General features: G+C 36.7%; 13 protein-coding genes across 13 annotated transcripts; 7 read left to right on the forward strand and 6 right to left on the reverse strand.

Annotated features, from left to right (window-relative positions):
- Positions 1–321: 321 nt before the first annotated feature.
- EROM_111830 (U3 small nucleolar ribonucleoprotein) lies at positions 322–870 on the forward strand (the record flags this gene model as incomplete). The annotated part of the gene is made up of 1 exon (XM_009267386.1): positions 322–870. The coding sequence occupies one exon, from the start codon at positions 322–324 to the stop codon at positions 868–870; it is 549 nt and encodes a 182-aa protein (XP_009265661.1).
- Positions 871–927: 57 nt separating this feature from the next.
- EROM_111840 (septin-like protein) lies at positions 928–1,998 on the reverse strand (the record flags this gene model as incomplete). Its single annotated transcript, XM_009267387.1, has 1 exon — positions 928–1,998. One exon carries the CDS (start codon positions 1,996–1,998, stop codon positions 928–930), a length of 1,071 nt encoding a protein of 356 aa, XP_009265662.1.
- A 224-nt stretch (positions 1,999–2,222) lies between these two features.
- EROM_111850 (hypothetical protein) lies at positions 2,223–3,215 on the forward strand (the record flags this gene model as incomplete). Its single annotated transcript, XM_009267388.1, has 1 exon — positions 2,223–3,215. One exon carries the CDS (start codon positions 2,223–2,225, stop codon positions 3,213–3,215), a length of 993 nt encoding a protein of 330 aa, XP_009265663.1.
- Positions 3,212–4,054, reverse strand: EROM_111860 (putative WD40 domain-containing protein; the record flags this gene model as incomplete). Its single annotated transcript, XM_009267389.1, has 1 exon — positions 3,212–4,054. One exon carries the CDS (start codon positions 4,052–4,054, stop codon positions 3,212–3,214), a length of 843 nt encoding a protein of 280 aa, XP_009265664.1.
- A 56-nt stretch (positions 4,055–4,110) lies between these two features.
- Positions 4,111–5,067, reverse strand: EROM_111870 (caseine kinase 1; the record flags this gene model as incomplete). The annotated part of the gene is made up of 1 exon (XM_009267390.1): positions 4,111–5,067. One exon carries the CDS (start codon positions 5,065–5,067, stop codon positions 4,111–4,113), a length of 957 nt encoding a protein of 318 aa, XP_009265665.1.
- A 229-nt stretch (positions 5,068–5,296) lies between these two features.
- On the forward strand, positions 5,297–5,803 carry EROM_111880 (ubiquitin conjugating enzyme E2; the record flags this gene model as incomplete). Its single annotated transcript, XM_009267391.1, has 1 exon — positions 5,297–5,803. The coding sequence occupies one exon, from the start codon at positions 5,297–5,299 to the stop codon at positions 5,801–5,803; it is 507 nt and encodes a 168-aa protein (XP_009265666.1).
- A 94-nt stretch (positions 5,804–5,897) lies between these two features.
- EROM_111890 (chromosome segregation ATPase) lies at positions 5,898–8,975 on the forward strand (the record flags this gene model as incomplete). The annotated part of the gene is made up of 1 exon (XM_009267392.1): positions 5,898–8,975. The coding sequence occupies one exon, from the start codon at positions 5,898–5,900 to the stop codon at positions 8,973–8,975; it is 3,078 nt and encodes a 1,025-aa protein (XP_009265667.1).
- A 68-nt stretch (positions 8,976–9,043) lies between these two features.
- EROM_111900 (hypothetical protein) lies at positions 9,044–9,442 on the reverse strand (the record flags this gene model as incomplete). Its single annotated transcript, XM_009267393.1, has 1 exon — positions 9,044–9,442. The coding sequence occupies one exon, from the start codon at positions 9,440–9,442 to the stop codon at positions 9,044–9,046; it is 399 nt and encodes a 132-aa protein (XP_009265668.1).
- A 287-nt stretch (positions 9,443–9,729) lies between these two features.
- Positions 9,730–11,157, forward strand: EROM_111910 (kinesin-like DNA-binding protein; the record flags this gene model as incomplete). Its single annotated transcript, XM_009267394.1, has 1 exon — positions 9,730–11,157. The coding sequence occupies one exon, from the start codon at positions 9,730–9,732 to the stop codon at positions 11,155–11,157; it is 1,428 nt and encodes a 475-aa protein (XP_009265669.1).
- A 107-nt stretch (positions 11,158–11,264) lies between these two features.
- On the reverse strand, positions 11,265–12,389 carry EROM_111920 (Ste12 transcription factor; the record flags this gene model as incomplete). The annotated part of the gene is made up of 1 exon (XM_009267395.1): positions 11,265–12,389. One exon carries the CDS (start codon positions 12,387–12,389, stop codon positions 11,265–11,267), a length of 1,125 nt encoding a protein of 374 aa, XP_009265670.1.
- Positions 12,390–12,905: 516 nt separating this feature from the next.
- EROM_111930 (hypothetical protein) lies at positions 12,906–13,508 on the forward strand (the record flags this gene model as incomplete). Its single annotated transcript, XM_009267396.1, has 1 exon — positions 12,906–13,508. The coding sequence occupies one exon, from the start codon at positions 12,906–12,908 to the stop codon at positions 13,506–13,508; it is 603 nt and encodes a 200-aa protein (XP_009265671.1).
- A 69-nt stretch (positions 13,509–13,577) lies between these two features.
- Positions 13,578–14,150, forward strand: EROM_111940 (hypothetical protein; the record flags this gene model as incomplete). The annotated part of the gene is made up of 1 exon (XM_009267397.1): positions 13,578–14,150. One exon carries the CDS (start codon positions 13,578–13,580, stop codon positions 14,148–14,150), a length of 573 nt encoding a protein of 190 aa, XP_009265672.1.
- On the reverse strand, positions 14,147–14,827 carry EROM_111950 (hypothetical protein; the record flags this gene model as incomplete). The annotated part of the gene is made up of 1 exon (XM_009267398.1): positions 14,147–14,827. One exon carries the CDS (start codon positions 14,825–14,827, stop codon positions 14,147–14,149), a length of 681 nt encoding a protein of 226 aa, XP_009265673.1.
- Positions 14,828–14,888: the final 61 nt, after the last annotated feature.

Raw genomic sequence — 14,888 nt, forward strand, 5'->3', positions numbered from 1 at the left:
AAGAAAAAAGGCTGAAAAAACTAGAGAAGGCAATGGAACTTAGAAATGTAGACAAAATAATCTCGCTTGTAAAGAAAATACCATCTGAAGAAGCTGCAAGTGCGGAAAAGATTTTGTTGGAATTCTATAATCACGAGGTGTCTGTGGCCAATGCAGTCATTGAGCTAATAGCATACTCTAAAGTATATAAATCCAAGATAAAGCCTCCTCTCAAAGGCTGTTTTCGCTTTACAATCCTAAGTCCAAAAAAATAATATGCTTTTAACAATAAAGTCATACCTATTCTCTGTTAATTTCCAGATAAAAGACATCCCTAATAGAATGAGAGTGTCAGTATCGGTTCCACCCAATCCTCATAAAAACACAAAGATACTGCTAAAGGAGTTCCTGGACATAATCCCCAATTCTTATGCCAATGACACAGACAAGGAATCGGAGGTTTCCATAAGGATAGTTGAAGATGTGGGGCCTCAGTGGATAGTTTTCAAGAACTCCCAGCTGCAGCTAGTTTTGAAGATAGTCCAGTACAAATCTAGAGATTATCTAAGGGTATCCAAGCCTATTTCAAAGGACCATCCGCCTCAACTAATTGTAAATAACTTCACAACAGATATTGGAATGAAGATAGTTGATTTTCTGGCGAATATGTTTCCGTTTAATCAAAGCTCTAGACAGGTCGCGAACTTTACTGTTCAAGGAGACTTCATCTACTTCAGACTATATAAATATTGCTTTGGAGAAAAGAATCCTATTATGGAGAATGTGGGACCACACTTAACATTGAGGCTCTGGAGAATGATAGAATACAACGGAAACGAAAAGAAAGTTATGAATTTCAAGAAGTTTATCAAAAATTCAAATATATTGTGATGTAGAGAAAAGACTCTGCTTAACCATCTTGGTAGAATAATGTATGCCCTTACATATTTACTCTACCTTGAGAGATGTCTCCATTTGGTTACTGATCTCATTCATCTTATCGTCTAGACTGTTTAACTTTTCGGTATAAAACTTTTCCATTTCCATTTCCTCTTCTTTTAGAGCCTTTATTCTGCTCTCATACTTGTCGTTCAGGATTTTTATGGTTTCCTTCCGAAGCTTGAGGTATCTCGCTTCTTTCATTGCTCCGCAATCATTTTCAATATCAAATATTTTTTTCCTATAGTTATTATAGAACAAATGGTCTGTCTTTGTCACTAATTCGTCTAGATTCGTGTATATAAGAAGTCGTTGAAGCCTCTTGAAATCATTGTTTTCCTCGAGGTCTACATTGATAAACCCCCACGTATACTTTCTTCCCCTAACGATCTCTCCTCCATGCTCATACATAGTTTCACTAGCTATTACTGCAAAAGGTATGTTTTCAACTATGTCTGCAACTTCCTCAGTAAGATCCCCATCATTTTCATTGAAATATGGTATAAAGAAAGATATATTGTTTTTTGAGAGAATCTGCCTCACTGTTTCCTTTGCATAGATGAGCTCATCTGGCATATACATGTCTGCTTTTGGTATGATTGGCACAAGATTACACCTCTGTGAGAGCTCATACATGTTTTTTATTTCTTGCTCTGCTAATGTGTCAGAAGGAAGAAGGTAAAGACATACATGTATTCTGTTGTCTTTGAATGCCTTGTAAAGACCTTGCTCGTTGTCGAAGTATTCCCTGTTCATAGCATTTATGTAATCGATTACAGGACTTATATCTGTCTCATGATATGTCACAATGGATATCTCCAAGGAAATGTCATTTTCAACAATCTCGTTTCTTGTTACCGTGATGGTGTTTGACCTTTTCTTGTCAACCAAAGGTGCTGCGAATATTGAGTTGATTAGTGTAGATGTGCCAAGTCCTCTTCTTCCAACAGCCAATACATTCAGTTCAAAACCTTTTATCATAGAACTTTCTCTTACTTGGTCTGGAACAGAGGAAAATCCTACAGGATTCCTAACGTTAATAGTTCCGAGATTCTTAACTATGGTTGGTATGTTTTTCATGTTTGTTTGTTGTGATATCTTTATTTATGATTTGTATTGATATGGGAAGAAAATCCCTAAAAGGGAGGATAGGCCTAAAAGTACAAGAAAATGGTGCTAGATCTACTCCAAAGAGGCCATCCGAATATACAGATTATATGAAGTTTATTAAAGTATGCATAGGTCATGGTCTGAGAGAGCAACGAAGCTACCTTGAAATAAAAGTTTGTTTATGAAATGCCCCAATGGAATTTGATAAGATAAAGAAACTTCAGGGAGAAAGAAAATGGATGCAGTTTTGTTGCATGATAATTGATTCCATGAACACTCACCCCATAGATAAGCTTCTAGATGTTTTTCTGGAGAGTGCTGGCCAGATACATCCTAGGTCATCCTACGAGGTCTTTCTAGCATTTTCAGAGAGGTTGGCTCCTGAAGAAGGGATAAGGGTTTTAGCAATTGGGGAGGATATAATAGGGGGTTCAGTCTTATACTCTGAGCTCTTTGAGGTGGAGAAGATGATTTTAGAGATAAAGAAATGCCTGCTTCTAATTGAGATAAATGAACTTAAAGGAATTGAGAAGAGGCTATTTGAATGGAAAAACCTTAAGATGCCAAGGAATGTGAGAATTATGTACAATCTTCTGGGATTCAAGTTCTATCAAAAAATTCAGAATGTTGAGGCCGCCTTTTCCCATCTTTTAAAGTATGTAAATTTATCGGAAACAGAGGAGCTGATGGATACCCTTGTAGAGTATGCTTTACTGAGCAAAGAATTCTTCAATTTTACTTTGATAGCATCATTACCTGGGTTTGACAAGATGAAAAACAAGAATTTGAAGGAAATCTTCATGATGTTTAGAGAGGGAAATGTGAAAGGGTTGGAAGAAAAGCATAACAAACTTAACGAAATTTTTGGAAGCAGTGCTGATATAATCAAGGAAAAGGCATACATGATAGCTTTAATAAATATCTGCTTTTCTGAGGTCGGAAAGAAGGTATCAATTAAGAAAATTGAGGAGCTACTAAAGATACCCAGCAAAATGGTTATCTATATAGTTTTGAAGTCCTTTGGTCTAGGACTAATCAATGGATGGATTGACGGGGAGGAAGGAATTCTTTACTTTGACAGCCTTATTCCAAGAGCGCTACAGAAAGAAGAAGTTGTGAAACTTAAAGAGAAATATGACATCTGGGAAAAGAAAGTGCAAGAAGTCATTGTTATGCTAAATAACTAAACATGTTCATCCTTTTCCAAAAACTCTATATTTTTGCTCGTTCCTGCAACGATTATTCTTTCCTTGCTGGCCGTAACTTTAACGATGTTTCCAGGCCCCTCTATTCCAAACTGGTAATCAGGGTCATTTATCTCTTTTGATTTCATGAAAACATACTTTTCACTACCGATTAAATAATAGTTATTGTTATAGCTCTCCAATGACAAGGCATTTGACTTTAGTCCAACCTCATATGGAATGTCCTTACATTCAAATACTTTTTTCCCAACCGAAACGAACAGTGTTTCATCGCACATACACATAGAGGTTACACTAGAGGCAAATCCTACGATTGGAGTCTTGGTACTCCTCTCATCCCAAAGAAATACATTTCCATCCATAGAGCTGCTGTAAATAAGTCCATTTCTAAACATGATATGAGTAACAGGAAGCCTATGGCCTTTCATGACCGATACGCTATTTCTTGATCTAACATCCCAAGCTCTTACAGTGCAGTCGGAAGACCCACTGAAGATTCTTTTATCATATGTGTCCAAGCACAATACAGAAGACGTATGGCCATAGTATTCTCTTATAAATTCTCTATCCACGAGGTCATAAGACCTGATCAATCCATCAAGTAAAGCACAAAAAATATACGGCTGAGTCTTGCTGAATTTGGCATCCTCACAAACTCCCTTCAAAGGGATAGTGATCAAAAGCTGTTTTGTTTCTATATCCACTATTCCTGTTGTTCCATCCATAGAAGAAGATGCAAGGAATGCATCGTAAGGATCTATATCCAGCGACTTTATCCAACTGTTGTGGATTTTTAGTATTGCTGTACGTCTGTATTTCATAACGAGGAGGCTAAGAAAGACTGCTTTTTCTCTATTGCTTTACAAAACTTTATGTGCTATCTTATTACAAATGGATTGAGAATCGAGATAAATTTACTCCATAATGAAATAGAACCCATTTTAGTATTTCTTTTACCGTCCTCACTGCTCATTTCCTTATATCCTTGAAATTCTTTTTCACTGTAGAGAACTTCATCTAAGAGACTATTCAAATATCGATAATCAGGCTTTTCTGAAAATTTCAGGTTTCTGACATACTGGAAAAACTTTATAAGATATTCCTTTCCACTTATCCCATCACACAATTCATACACAGATAAACCTTCTTTGATCGCTCTTGTTCTTGCCTTTTGCCTTTTTGACATCGAAGCTCCAACCTCTATCCAAGGTAGTCCTGATTTGTATAGAAGTATTAAAAGATAAAACAGACTTTCAAGATCATCTCTTCTTGACTGTTCCACTCCCCTGTGGGTATTTATCGACATATACCAAAGTGTCCCACACACATTCTTACCTCTTATCTCAGGAATATGACTTCCATCTTTCCTAAGATATGGCATAGACATTCCGAAATCTATTAGATACACCTTGTTATTGTAATCAAACATGACATTCTCAGGCTTCAAATCCCTATATAACCTTCCTTTTTTATGTATAAATTCAATGGTGCCAAGAAGCTTCTTTGCGACAATAGTGGCCGATCTTCTAGTGAAGAACCTTGGATGTCTTTCTAGTATGTCCTTCAATGAATACCTGAAAAGGGGAAGGACAAGGAAAGCCAAGGCCCGGTGAAATCCATGGTCTACAAGAAGAGGAATTTCATCGCATCCCTGAAGTTCATTATAGGCCTGGATTTCGTTGATTATGACGTTTCTTCTTCCTTTCTCTTTGTTGTCTTCTAATTTGAGTGCATAAGCTTTCTGGTCTTCTTTTGTTCTTACCTTATATACCTTTCCAAAACCTCCTTTTCCAATTTCTTCGCATATGGTGTAGCCCATGATTTCACCCCTCATGGCTCGAACAGAGCATTATTTGCAGAAGCCCTTTTATTCGTTGTCTCCTGATGGAGGTCGATGATCTCAGACATTGTTAGAAAGATTAGGTATCAAGGCTTTCCTGCAAACACCTTCTTTTAAAATCCACATGCGTCAAGCAAATACATGTGTTATAGGAAAATTGAAACAAGATTCTGATTGCTTTAGATATTTGTTTTTATGAAAAATAAAACCCACAAATCTTGTTATGGCCGAACTCAGTTCTGATAGTGCTGCAATTAAGAGAATAAAGAAAGAGCACGAACTTCTTGAAAACGACAGAGGGAATGAAAAAAGGAAAGATTCAACATCAAAGTATATCAAAATAGTTCCTTTTGTTTCTGGAGACTTCTTTACATGGGAGGCATACCTGACGGCACCTGAGGAAAGTGTCTATAAGGGAGGAGTTTTCAAGCTTCTTATAACGTTCTCAAATGAATATCCTTTCAAGCCTCCAAAGATAACATTTAAGACACCCATCTACCATCCAAATATAAATTCCTCTGGAATGATTTGTATAGACATCCTTGGGAAGGAGTGGTCTCCTGCACTTACATTGAATAGTGTTCTACTGTCGCTCCTCACTCTTCTTGATGATCCAAATGCTGATGATCCCTTGAGACCAGAAGTTGCAGATATATATAAAACGAACAAGGAGGAATACAGACAGAGGTGCCGGGAGTCTGCTAGGAAGGCCATGGAGAATAAGAAATAAATGTTTTTGAAGATATGCTCTGACGTTATGGCACATAAATGTGTATCATAATAGAATTTGTCCAGCAAAAATTGTATTCTGTTTCCAATCCCTAATGTCTGGGTTTAACGATGGGAACGTTATGTACATGAGGCTTGAGAATTTCCAGACGTTCAAGAAGATATTTCTTAAGTTCTGTCCATCCTTCAATTTTATAGCAGGACCTAACGGGTCTGGAAAGAGTAGTATAGCAAATGCAATGGTTCTTGTGTTTGGAGGCACGCCAAAAATAATAGGGAGAGGTAAAGGTGTGGGAGAATATGTTAGATTTGGTGAGGAAGAAGCAAGAATAGAAGTAGGGGTGTGGATTAAAGGAAAAGAGGTAAGGCTTTGTAGGTGTATATCTAGAAATAATCAGAGCAGATACTTTGCTGATGGCAAAGCATACAAAAAGACGGAGTATGAAGGGCTTATAGGAAAGCTTAAGGAGAATATAGGGAACCTATGCCAGTTTCTTCCACAGGAGAAGGCTTCTGAATTTACAAGGCTTTCTCCTGAAAATCTTCTAGGAGAAGTATTATTATCTGTGGGTGATGAGGAGATTTTAAGGTATATGAAGGAACTCGAAGAATTGGAAACCGAAAGAAACAAAGTGGCTGATATACTGGAAGCATGCGGTCGGAAAAAAGAGTGCGTGGAGCGAACGGTTGAGGTACTAGAGAAAGATGTTAAAAGGGCCAATGAGAAGAAGAAGAAAGAGGAAAGAATAAGAATTATGGACGAAAAACGGGATTGGATACATTATAAGCTCTATACAGACGAGTATGGTATGGTTAGAAGGAATATAAGTTTACTTAAAAAACAGATTGAGACGAAAAATGAAGAGGTAGTGAATATCGAAAGTAAGATAAAAGAGCTGAAGTCATCTGAAGCATACAAGGAAATTAATGAACTATGCAAAGTTCTTGAAGAGTATGACATGAATTTGGTTGATTTGGTCGAGAAGGCCGGGAATATTCATCAAGAAATTGAGATGTTAGGAGTTGATGAGGAATCACTTAGAAACAAAAGAGAAAAGAGAATATCTAACACAGAAAGATTGGAAAAGGAGATTTTGGATCTCCAAGAAGAGATATCTAAGTTAGAAATACCTCCACAACCTCAAGAGCTGGATGAGGCTAGAATTAAGGTTCTTGAAACAAAGATGTCGGACTTGATGAGAACCAGGGGAAAGATCCAGCACGAGTCTGCTGAATTAAAGCGACTGGTAGATGATCTTAGTTTAAAAAGAAAGAAGTTTCACGAGATGGATGAAATGAGGCTTCAGATGCTGAGGAAATATCATGCTGATACATATAAGGCTGTGTGTTGGCTTAGAGAGAATAAACACCAATTCAAAGACGAAGTAATAGAGCCACCATTCGTTCAACTAAGGATAAAAGACGCTAGATATGCACTTGAGGTTGAAAACTTCTTAGGATTCCAGTCTCTGTCGCCGTTTATTTGTAAGTCTGCAGATGATTTTGAGACTTTTGTTCGGATTATGAAGGATGAAAAGAAATGGATGATCAATGCAATTGAAGCCATAAAGACAGACAAGAGGGCACGGAAGGAAGAAGAAGGTATTTCCAAAAATATGCTGAAGGAATTGGGCTTTGAAGGAGTCCTAAGTGATTTTATAGAGTGTAGAGAGGAGACTATGAACTATCTGATTGTGGCAGGGAATTTTGACCTGATTCCCGTTTCAAAAGCAAGTGTCGATGAGAATTTAGTATTCAGAAAAACAAACGTGAAAAGAATGGCGGCGGGAGGAAGATATATTGAGATCAAGAAAAGCAGATACGGCTCGGAGTATGCGATTATCTACAACCCCTTGAAGTCGCGGAACCTATTTTCACAGAATCTATCTCTTCGGGAGTTAGAGGAGATAGAAGAAGAACTGGGAAGAAAGAATTCAACAAGGCGGGAGAATGAAGAAAAGCTAAAAGGAATTTTGAAGGATTGTGAGGTTATTGATAAAGAGCTCCAGGGTCTTTATAGAGAGAGAAGTCTTTACAATTCTCAGATGATGGAAATCAAAAGAAAAGAGACACATGCTCGTGTTCTAAAGGGATCTATGGATAGAAAGAAGCTTGAAATGAAAATGCTCAAGGATACAAAGGATTTGGACGAAGAGGAGATGAAGATAAATGAATCAAAAAGGAAATTAGAAGCTTTGTGGAAGAATAAATGTGATGAGCTTAGTAAATGCCTCTCAGATGAAGGATATTTTGACGTGTTTCGTAGTGCATCCAAGTTATTTAGAGAGATTATAAATGTCAATAAGAACATTGAGGCTCTAGAAGAGAGTATAAAGGTGGGAGAAAAGATAAAGGAAGAGTTAGAAGAAAAGGTTATTGAAAAGAAGAAAGAGAGCTCTAAACTGAAAAAAATGATTGAAGAGAAGAAAGTACGTCTTGAAAAGATAGAGAGAAAAGAAGAGTACGATAAGGCATTGGCCCAGCTTCCAAATACAATAGATGAGCTTGACGAGGAAATAATCAAGGAAAAGGCTCAGATAAAGTTTTATAACATTGATAGTAAAGCTGTAGGGGAGTTTGAAGTTAGAGAGAAGGATTTGAAAGAGCTTAACGAAGACATTTCAAAATATTCCAAAATTCTAGAAAGTGTTAAAAAGAAAAGTTTGAGGATAAGGGACATTCTGGTCGATAAGATTGGAAGGATAGTATCCAGAATAGATGAGCAATTTAGAAATCTCTTCAGGAAGGTTGGAGGAGATGGAAGAGTTATGTTTATTTATGATGAGCTTGATGCATGCAAGTGGAAGTTTAACATAATGGTCAAATTTCATGATGATGATAGCCTTGAGGTTTTAAATTCCCACAGACAAAGCGGAGGAGAGAGGTCTGTTGCTATAATTTTGTTCTTGCTTGCCATTCAACATTATAAACCTTCACCATTTCGTCTTGTGGATGAAATAAACCAAGGAATGGACGGCAATAATGAAAAGTTGGTCCACGATATTTTGGTCGCACTTAGTAAAGAAGGAAATGAGCAATTTTTTATGATCACACCAAAAATAGCACCCAATCTGAACTACAGCAAGAGCATGAAGGTAATTGTCCTTTACTCTTCTCAAGGTTGTGGAGTACAAGAAAATTTTGTGAGATACAAATCAAAAATGCTTACATAGGGACAGCTGGTCGAAGAAATTTGTATTGGCGAGGAACAAAATAAAGGCAAATCCTATTAACATCATAGTTATCGCTTAGTTATGTGTTTCTTAAGTATGCCATTAATTTCATCAAGCATTCCTTTATATTGTTGTCCATCCCATGGACCTACGACCTTAAGTCCATCTCCATCGAATACAAACGACTGATCTTCAACTTGTATCACGACAGAAGGCCTCTTCTTTGTGCTTTTAGCCACTCTTTTGGTAATTATTTTCTTGTTTTTTCTTATCATTATGGTCTTGCCTGTGTAGTTTCTTTCAAGCCCTTCTATAAGGGACAGGAGAGGGAGGTTTTTTGCTTCCATAGAAACTGAGCTGAAGGTCTCCTTCAGTTTGTGTCTCATTTTTTCGAGGATGGCTTTCTTTATCTCTATCAGTTCACTAGCAATATTTCTCCTGAGCCCTTGGAGATATTCTTCTCTCATAAAGGGATCGCAGAGAAAAACTCAATAAACACTTTCATCAAAGATGCTCAGATGTTGATAGTACATTGTTTTCACCACCCTCAAAAAGAGGGTTATGGAGAAGTCACCCATCGAAGCTTACATACGCGTAAAACCAGGGAAAAGCATCCTGAAATATACAGACAAGTCTGTATTGGTGTCAAAAGAGTGTGGAGAGACCGGTAAAATATGATTTTGATGGGGTTTTTGGGCCTGACTGCACACAAGATCAGGTGTTTGAAAGGTTCAGATGTATTGTACCCAAACTCATGAAGGGGCATAACCAAACACTATTTTGCTATGGGAGCACAGGGGCAGGGAAGACGTACACTATGGTTGGCCATAGTGGGTCCTATGGACTAATGCACAACTTAGTGAAGGATGTCTTAGCATATGGAAGTTTTCTTGTCTCCTATATGGAAATATACAATGAGAAGATTTACGACTTGTTAGAACCTAAGGAATTAGTTCTAAGAGAGTGTAATGGAACAATAGTAATTCCAAATCTTTTCAACAAGAGAGTCGAGAATATAGAAGAATTTGAAGAGGTATTTAGGCAAGGAACTAAGAACAGAACCACAGCAGAAACGAAACTTAACAAGAACAGTAGTAGAAGTCATGGGATATTGAGGATAAGTGTTGGAGAGCACAAATTGAATCTCATTGACTTGGCAGGATCAGAGAATAATAGGAAAACAGGTAATGAAGGAATTAGACTTACAGAGTCAAATAGTATCAACAGAAGCCTTTTTGTCCTAGGAAAGGTTGTAAATGCTATACTTAAAGGAGAAAAAAGAATACCTTATAGAGATAGTAAGCTAACAAGATTATTACAAGACTCTCTTGGAGGAAGCAGTCTCTGCTATATAATTGCCAATATTGTTGGAGATTCATCCGGGATGGGAGACTCTATAAACACACTTAGCTTTGCATCCAAGTCTAGAAATATTGTAAACATATTAGATGTGGCACAGAAACCTAGGGGTAAGGATTTCAAAAACGGTGGGTGCAGTCTTTCTGAGCTTGGAAAGAGGAAACCTCTATCTATAAAAACAAACATGAAGTTCAATATTCAAAGAAAGGAAGACATGCCTCTCAGAAGTAAAGAAAAAGAGAATAATCCTCATCAAGAATCCTTTCCCACAAGTACCTCTGCAATTGGGGGAAAGAAAAAAGGTAAGAGCTCACTCATTTATAGGAGATGCAAGGAAGATGGAGGTAAATTCTCCAAAAATCCAAAACTGACCAGTAATGGAAGTTCACTGATCTTAAAATCCCTCCTTGAAAAGCCTGATATTGTTCTGTCTCCACGGACAAAGGAAAAAAGCTATAGGGCCTTTCTAAAAAGAGCACAAGAGTTTGAGTCTGCAAAAAAGTATAGGCTCGCATTGGAGGACTACAAAACAATGCAAAAATTTTGTGATAATGACTTCATTAAGCAAAAGATAGAAAAAATTAATATGTTAATCAAAAAGACTCGGAGGAAACCTAAAGTCACAAAAGAAAATGTACTTCAAATCATTAACCAGGGGAATTTTTTCGATATAAAAAAGCTCCCCAGGGTCGGGGATAAAAGAGCTCAAGCAATTGTAGATTTTGTAAATGGAGGAAATTTTTTTGAAACATTGAATGATTTAAAGCTTCTATTCAGTGAGAAAATAGTGGATTCTATACTCTTTTCCATAGACGATGGATAATCCCCTATGTTTAAGGTAATTTCCAGTCACATTAACATGCATTTCTTTTGCTTTACATCTTCTTTGAGAGATTTTTAGTCAAGATAAATGGGCCTTTTAAGTTTATTCTATTTTTGGAGACTACCTTTTGCATTTGGAATCAGGGTGACGCCATCATGAGGGATTCTTTGGTTGGTTCCTTCCTTAAGAGAGCCTTGACGAGACTCATCATCTGCGTTTATTTTTTCTGCGCGATCCTTAAGGAAGTCAAAGTCGTCGAGAGAAAACCCATCAGGAAGTTCTTCAAGAAACGAAGATGGTGTTGTGTTATAAATTTTGCTTTTTTTAGAAGACCCTATATCTGGATTCGGTGAAGGCTTTTCAATTATTGCCGTGCTAAATAAGTCATTACAAAACAAGCCATCTGTCCTGTGGAGGTCATAATCAAGCTGTTGATCTCCAGAAGAAAATAATTTGTCCTTAATATTGAACCCAGGAAATGTCTGGTCTAAAAACCCATTTTTTTGTATTTCTTCAAATTGTTTGTCATATATAGTTGGTGATTTCTGCTGGGGAGGTACGGTAGGTGCCTTCTTGTGGTGCTGTTGATCAAAGAGTATGCCCTGTTGCGGTATGGGCCTTCCCTGACTGTACATCATTCCCATTGGAAGAACCTTATTTTCTATACCCCTTAAATATCGTGGATCAACCTCCACTCCAATTCTCTTACTGTTTTGCCGTGTATGGCTTACAAATCCAACCATTCCATGAGGAAGCATACTGTTTCTTGTGAGATTATTAATGTACTTATTGTATGTAAATAGATTTGTTTCTCTTCTCAAGTCCCTTTCTAATGCATCACAAAACAAAGCATCGTGTGGAACACTATACCAGTAAAAAACCTTCTGTTTCTTTTGCGTCCTTATACACCCATTCTTATATAGAAACTCTAAAAACTCACTTCTAGGGCCTTCAAGTGTTGCATCTATTCCAGGTTTTAGATTTCTTAAATCAGAAAATACACCTTCTTCAAATTTTTTCAAGCTGGTTAAGCACCTACCAGCGTTCTGGAATCTCCAGACTAATATCTTTACTATGTCTGTTCCAGTAATGAAGAAGTGCATATTCCATAATACACAATGAATGTAATCCCCATTCTTTAACTGAAACTTCTTAATTCTTTCGCCATCTCGAAACTCCTTTGGGGCATTGGCTAGAAACTCAAACAGTTCCTTATCACTTTGAGCATTCATCTTTATTTGTTTATTACCATTTGTTTTTATATCCAAGTCACAAAACAAAGAATTGTTTACCTTGTTTCATATCAACATCTCCTCATGCTACCATCCTGTATTTGTTTTTCCTCTAGTTTCCAACTTTTTCCGTTTCTTGACAACGTTGTAATTAAAATTCTTTGGCAAATCAAGGGCTACATGAAAACAACCCTTATTACTTAATAGTGCTAGGATGTTTAATAATAAAGATTTCAAAGTGTAATTGGTTTTCAGGGCAGAGGAAACCGTAAGTCCAAGGAAATGTGAAATAAAGGAGCTCTTGATGCACATCATGGCATTTGGAGATGATCCTTTTGAAAAAGAAAACCATTTAACCTTTACTCCTTAAGTACTTCCATACTTGGATTATAACTGTCCTAGTTTAGCTAATGGCTTGAAAAAGGCACAACTCCTTTCAATCTCTTCAGAGTCAACCAATCATAAGTACTTAAAAATAATTGTGGCTATATACACTTGAGTTTTTAGTAGTAGAGAATGAAATATTTCAAGTTCAAATGGGCCTTCTTGGTTCAGGCAATTTTGTGCTCACAATCACAAGACATGGGCACTTTTGATTTTGAGTCTCCTCTAGAGAGCGATCCAGAAAGATTTTTAGGGAAGAGGGAAGATGAACTCTTGGAAATTTTAAAATCACAAGCAGAAAGTATAAAAAGTGCCGTTTGTAACATTATAAGTGGAAGTTGGGGAGGTGAATTACCCGGTGGTACTAGTACTGGGGAAGGTGAAGAAGAAGAACCATCGTATTATTCTGATGAACATCCTGGTCCTTACGAGAATTGTGAATGGGCCACGAATTCCTTAGAACCTCTTAGTGATACCACCACTAAAACATTACCTGAACTTACAAGTGGTCTTGTTTATATAACAAGTGCTCTACTAAGTAAGAATTTTGAAGTATCGGAATTTCGAGAAAGAATTGACTCTTTTATGCGTATAATACTCAAAAAAAGTATCGACGAAGCGAAAACTGAAGATGATCCTAACGTTAAAGCCATAGAATCTTCACAAGCTGAAGCACTTCAGGCTATAGGACAAATAGAATCGATGTCATCAAGTATTTCGGAGATTTACATTTAACGTTCAACTATGTAATATATATGTATATGAGATACCAGACAAAATTTAGCCCTTTTTTGAAATTAAATGATGAAAACAAAAATCAAAACCTTTATAATAGATAATTTTAAATATAAGATATCAAAAGACCAGGTGATAAAAATGATAAAGAGTGAAAGTGTATCCATTAAAACATACAATGGCTTTGTATTCAAGATACTATTAAAATACAAATATTCGTTTGGAATATCTGGAGAACCGAGGATATTGAGCACTAATACTTTCTTAGATAAAGAATTTCTTTTTGAAGACCTGTTCCTAGTAAATGGTAGAAAACAAGAAGGAATCCTAAGGGGAGAAGAAATCCTGTTTGAAAAGCAAGGAATCCCAACAGAGTATTATACCAGTACAATGCACTTATCATACAGATTTCTTGGTAGAATGATAGCAAAAGACGAAGTGAAAGAAAGATTCAGGGAATGCTCTATTGGATTGGGACTAAGTAATGATGTTGAAAAGGAATGTGCTGAACACTTGAAAAAAGGATTACAAATATACATCCAAAAAATAGTGAATAGATGTAATAGAAAAATAACAATTACTGGTCTTAAGGCTGGCCTAGAGAAACATATACGTTTGTTCAATGGATTGGACATGTTTTAGATAGAAATCTCTTTTATAATATTTACGAATACTTCCTGATCAATATCACAATTTCCTTCAGATAAACATCCCATCAATTTGCCTTCATTGCTAATAAATACATGCATCAATCCACATGATGCTTCCTCCTCTATCATTGTTGGATCCACTACAAAGTAACCATTGTTAAATAAAGCAACAGTTTTTGAAACTGGGATGTCTATCTCTCGCTTTACTGTTTTTCTCAAATCTTCTATAACAGGCACTTCCAATTCTTTAAATAGCGTACTAAGTCCAATAAAAAACAAATCATATATGTTTCCATCATTACTTAATATGCTAAACTCTACTCTTATCCCTACTTTATATGAAGATAGTAGCTCGAGGATCTTCGAAGTAATAATCTTTGGAATGGCAATTTTAGAGAACTCTATGGATTCCATATACAGCTCGTTACTACCAAGGATTTCTCCAGGTACATTAGAAGCCCCTAAGGTTTCAGGTGTTTCTTTGAATTGAATGGATATCTCTATCTCAGACCATCCACGTTTAACCCTAACGCTTCCATCGCCCTGTGCTATAGATGAGCAAATGACGTGTGCCTTTCTTTCTTCTTTGCTCTTCCTTAGATCTGATCGATGCCCTTTAGCTATTCCGTTTCTCACAAATTCCAGTTCGTCCTGACTAAAGCCTTCCATGGGGTCTTATTTGATAGAACTATTTACTTATCGAGAACTCTAACAGAGGTTGGGCTAACTT

This window comes from Encephalitozoon romaleae, chromosome XI (assembly GCF_000280035.1).
Source record: "Encephalitozoon romaleae SJ-2008 chromosome XI, complete sequence".
Classification (NCBI taxonomy): Eukaryota; Fungi; Microsporidia; family Unikaryonidae; genus Encephalitozoon; species Encephalitozoon romaleae.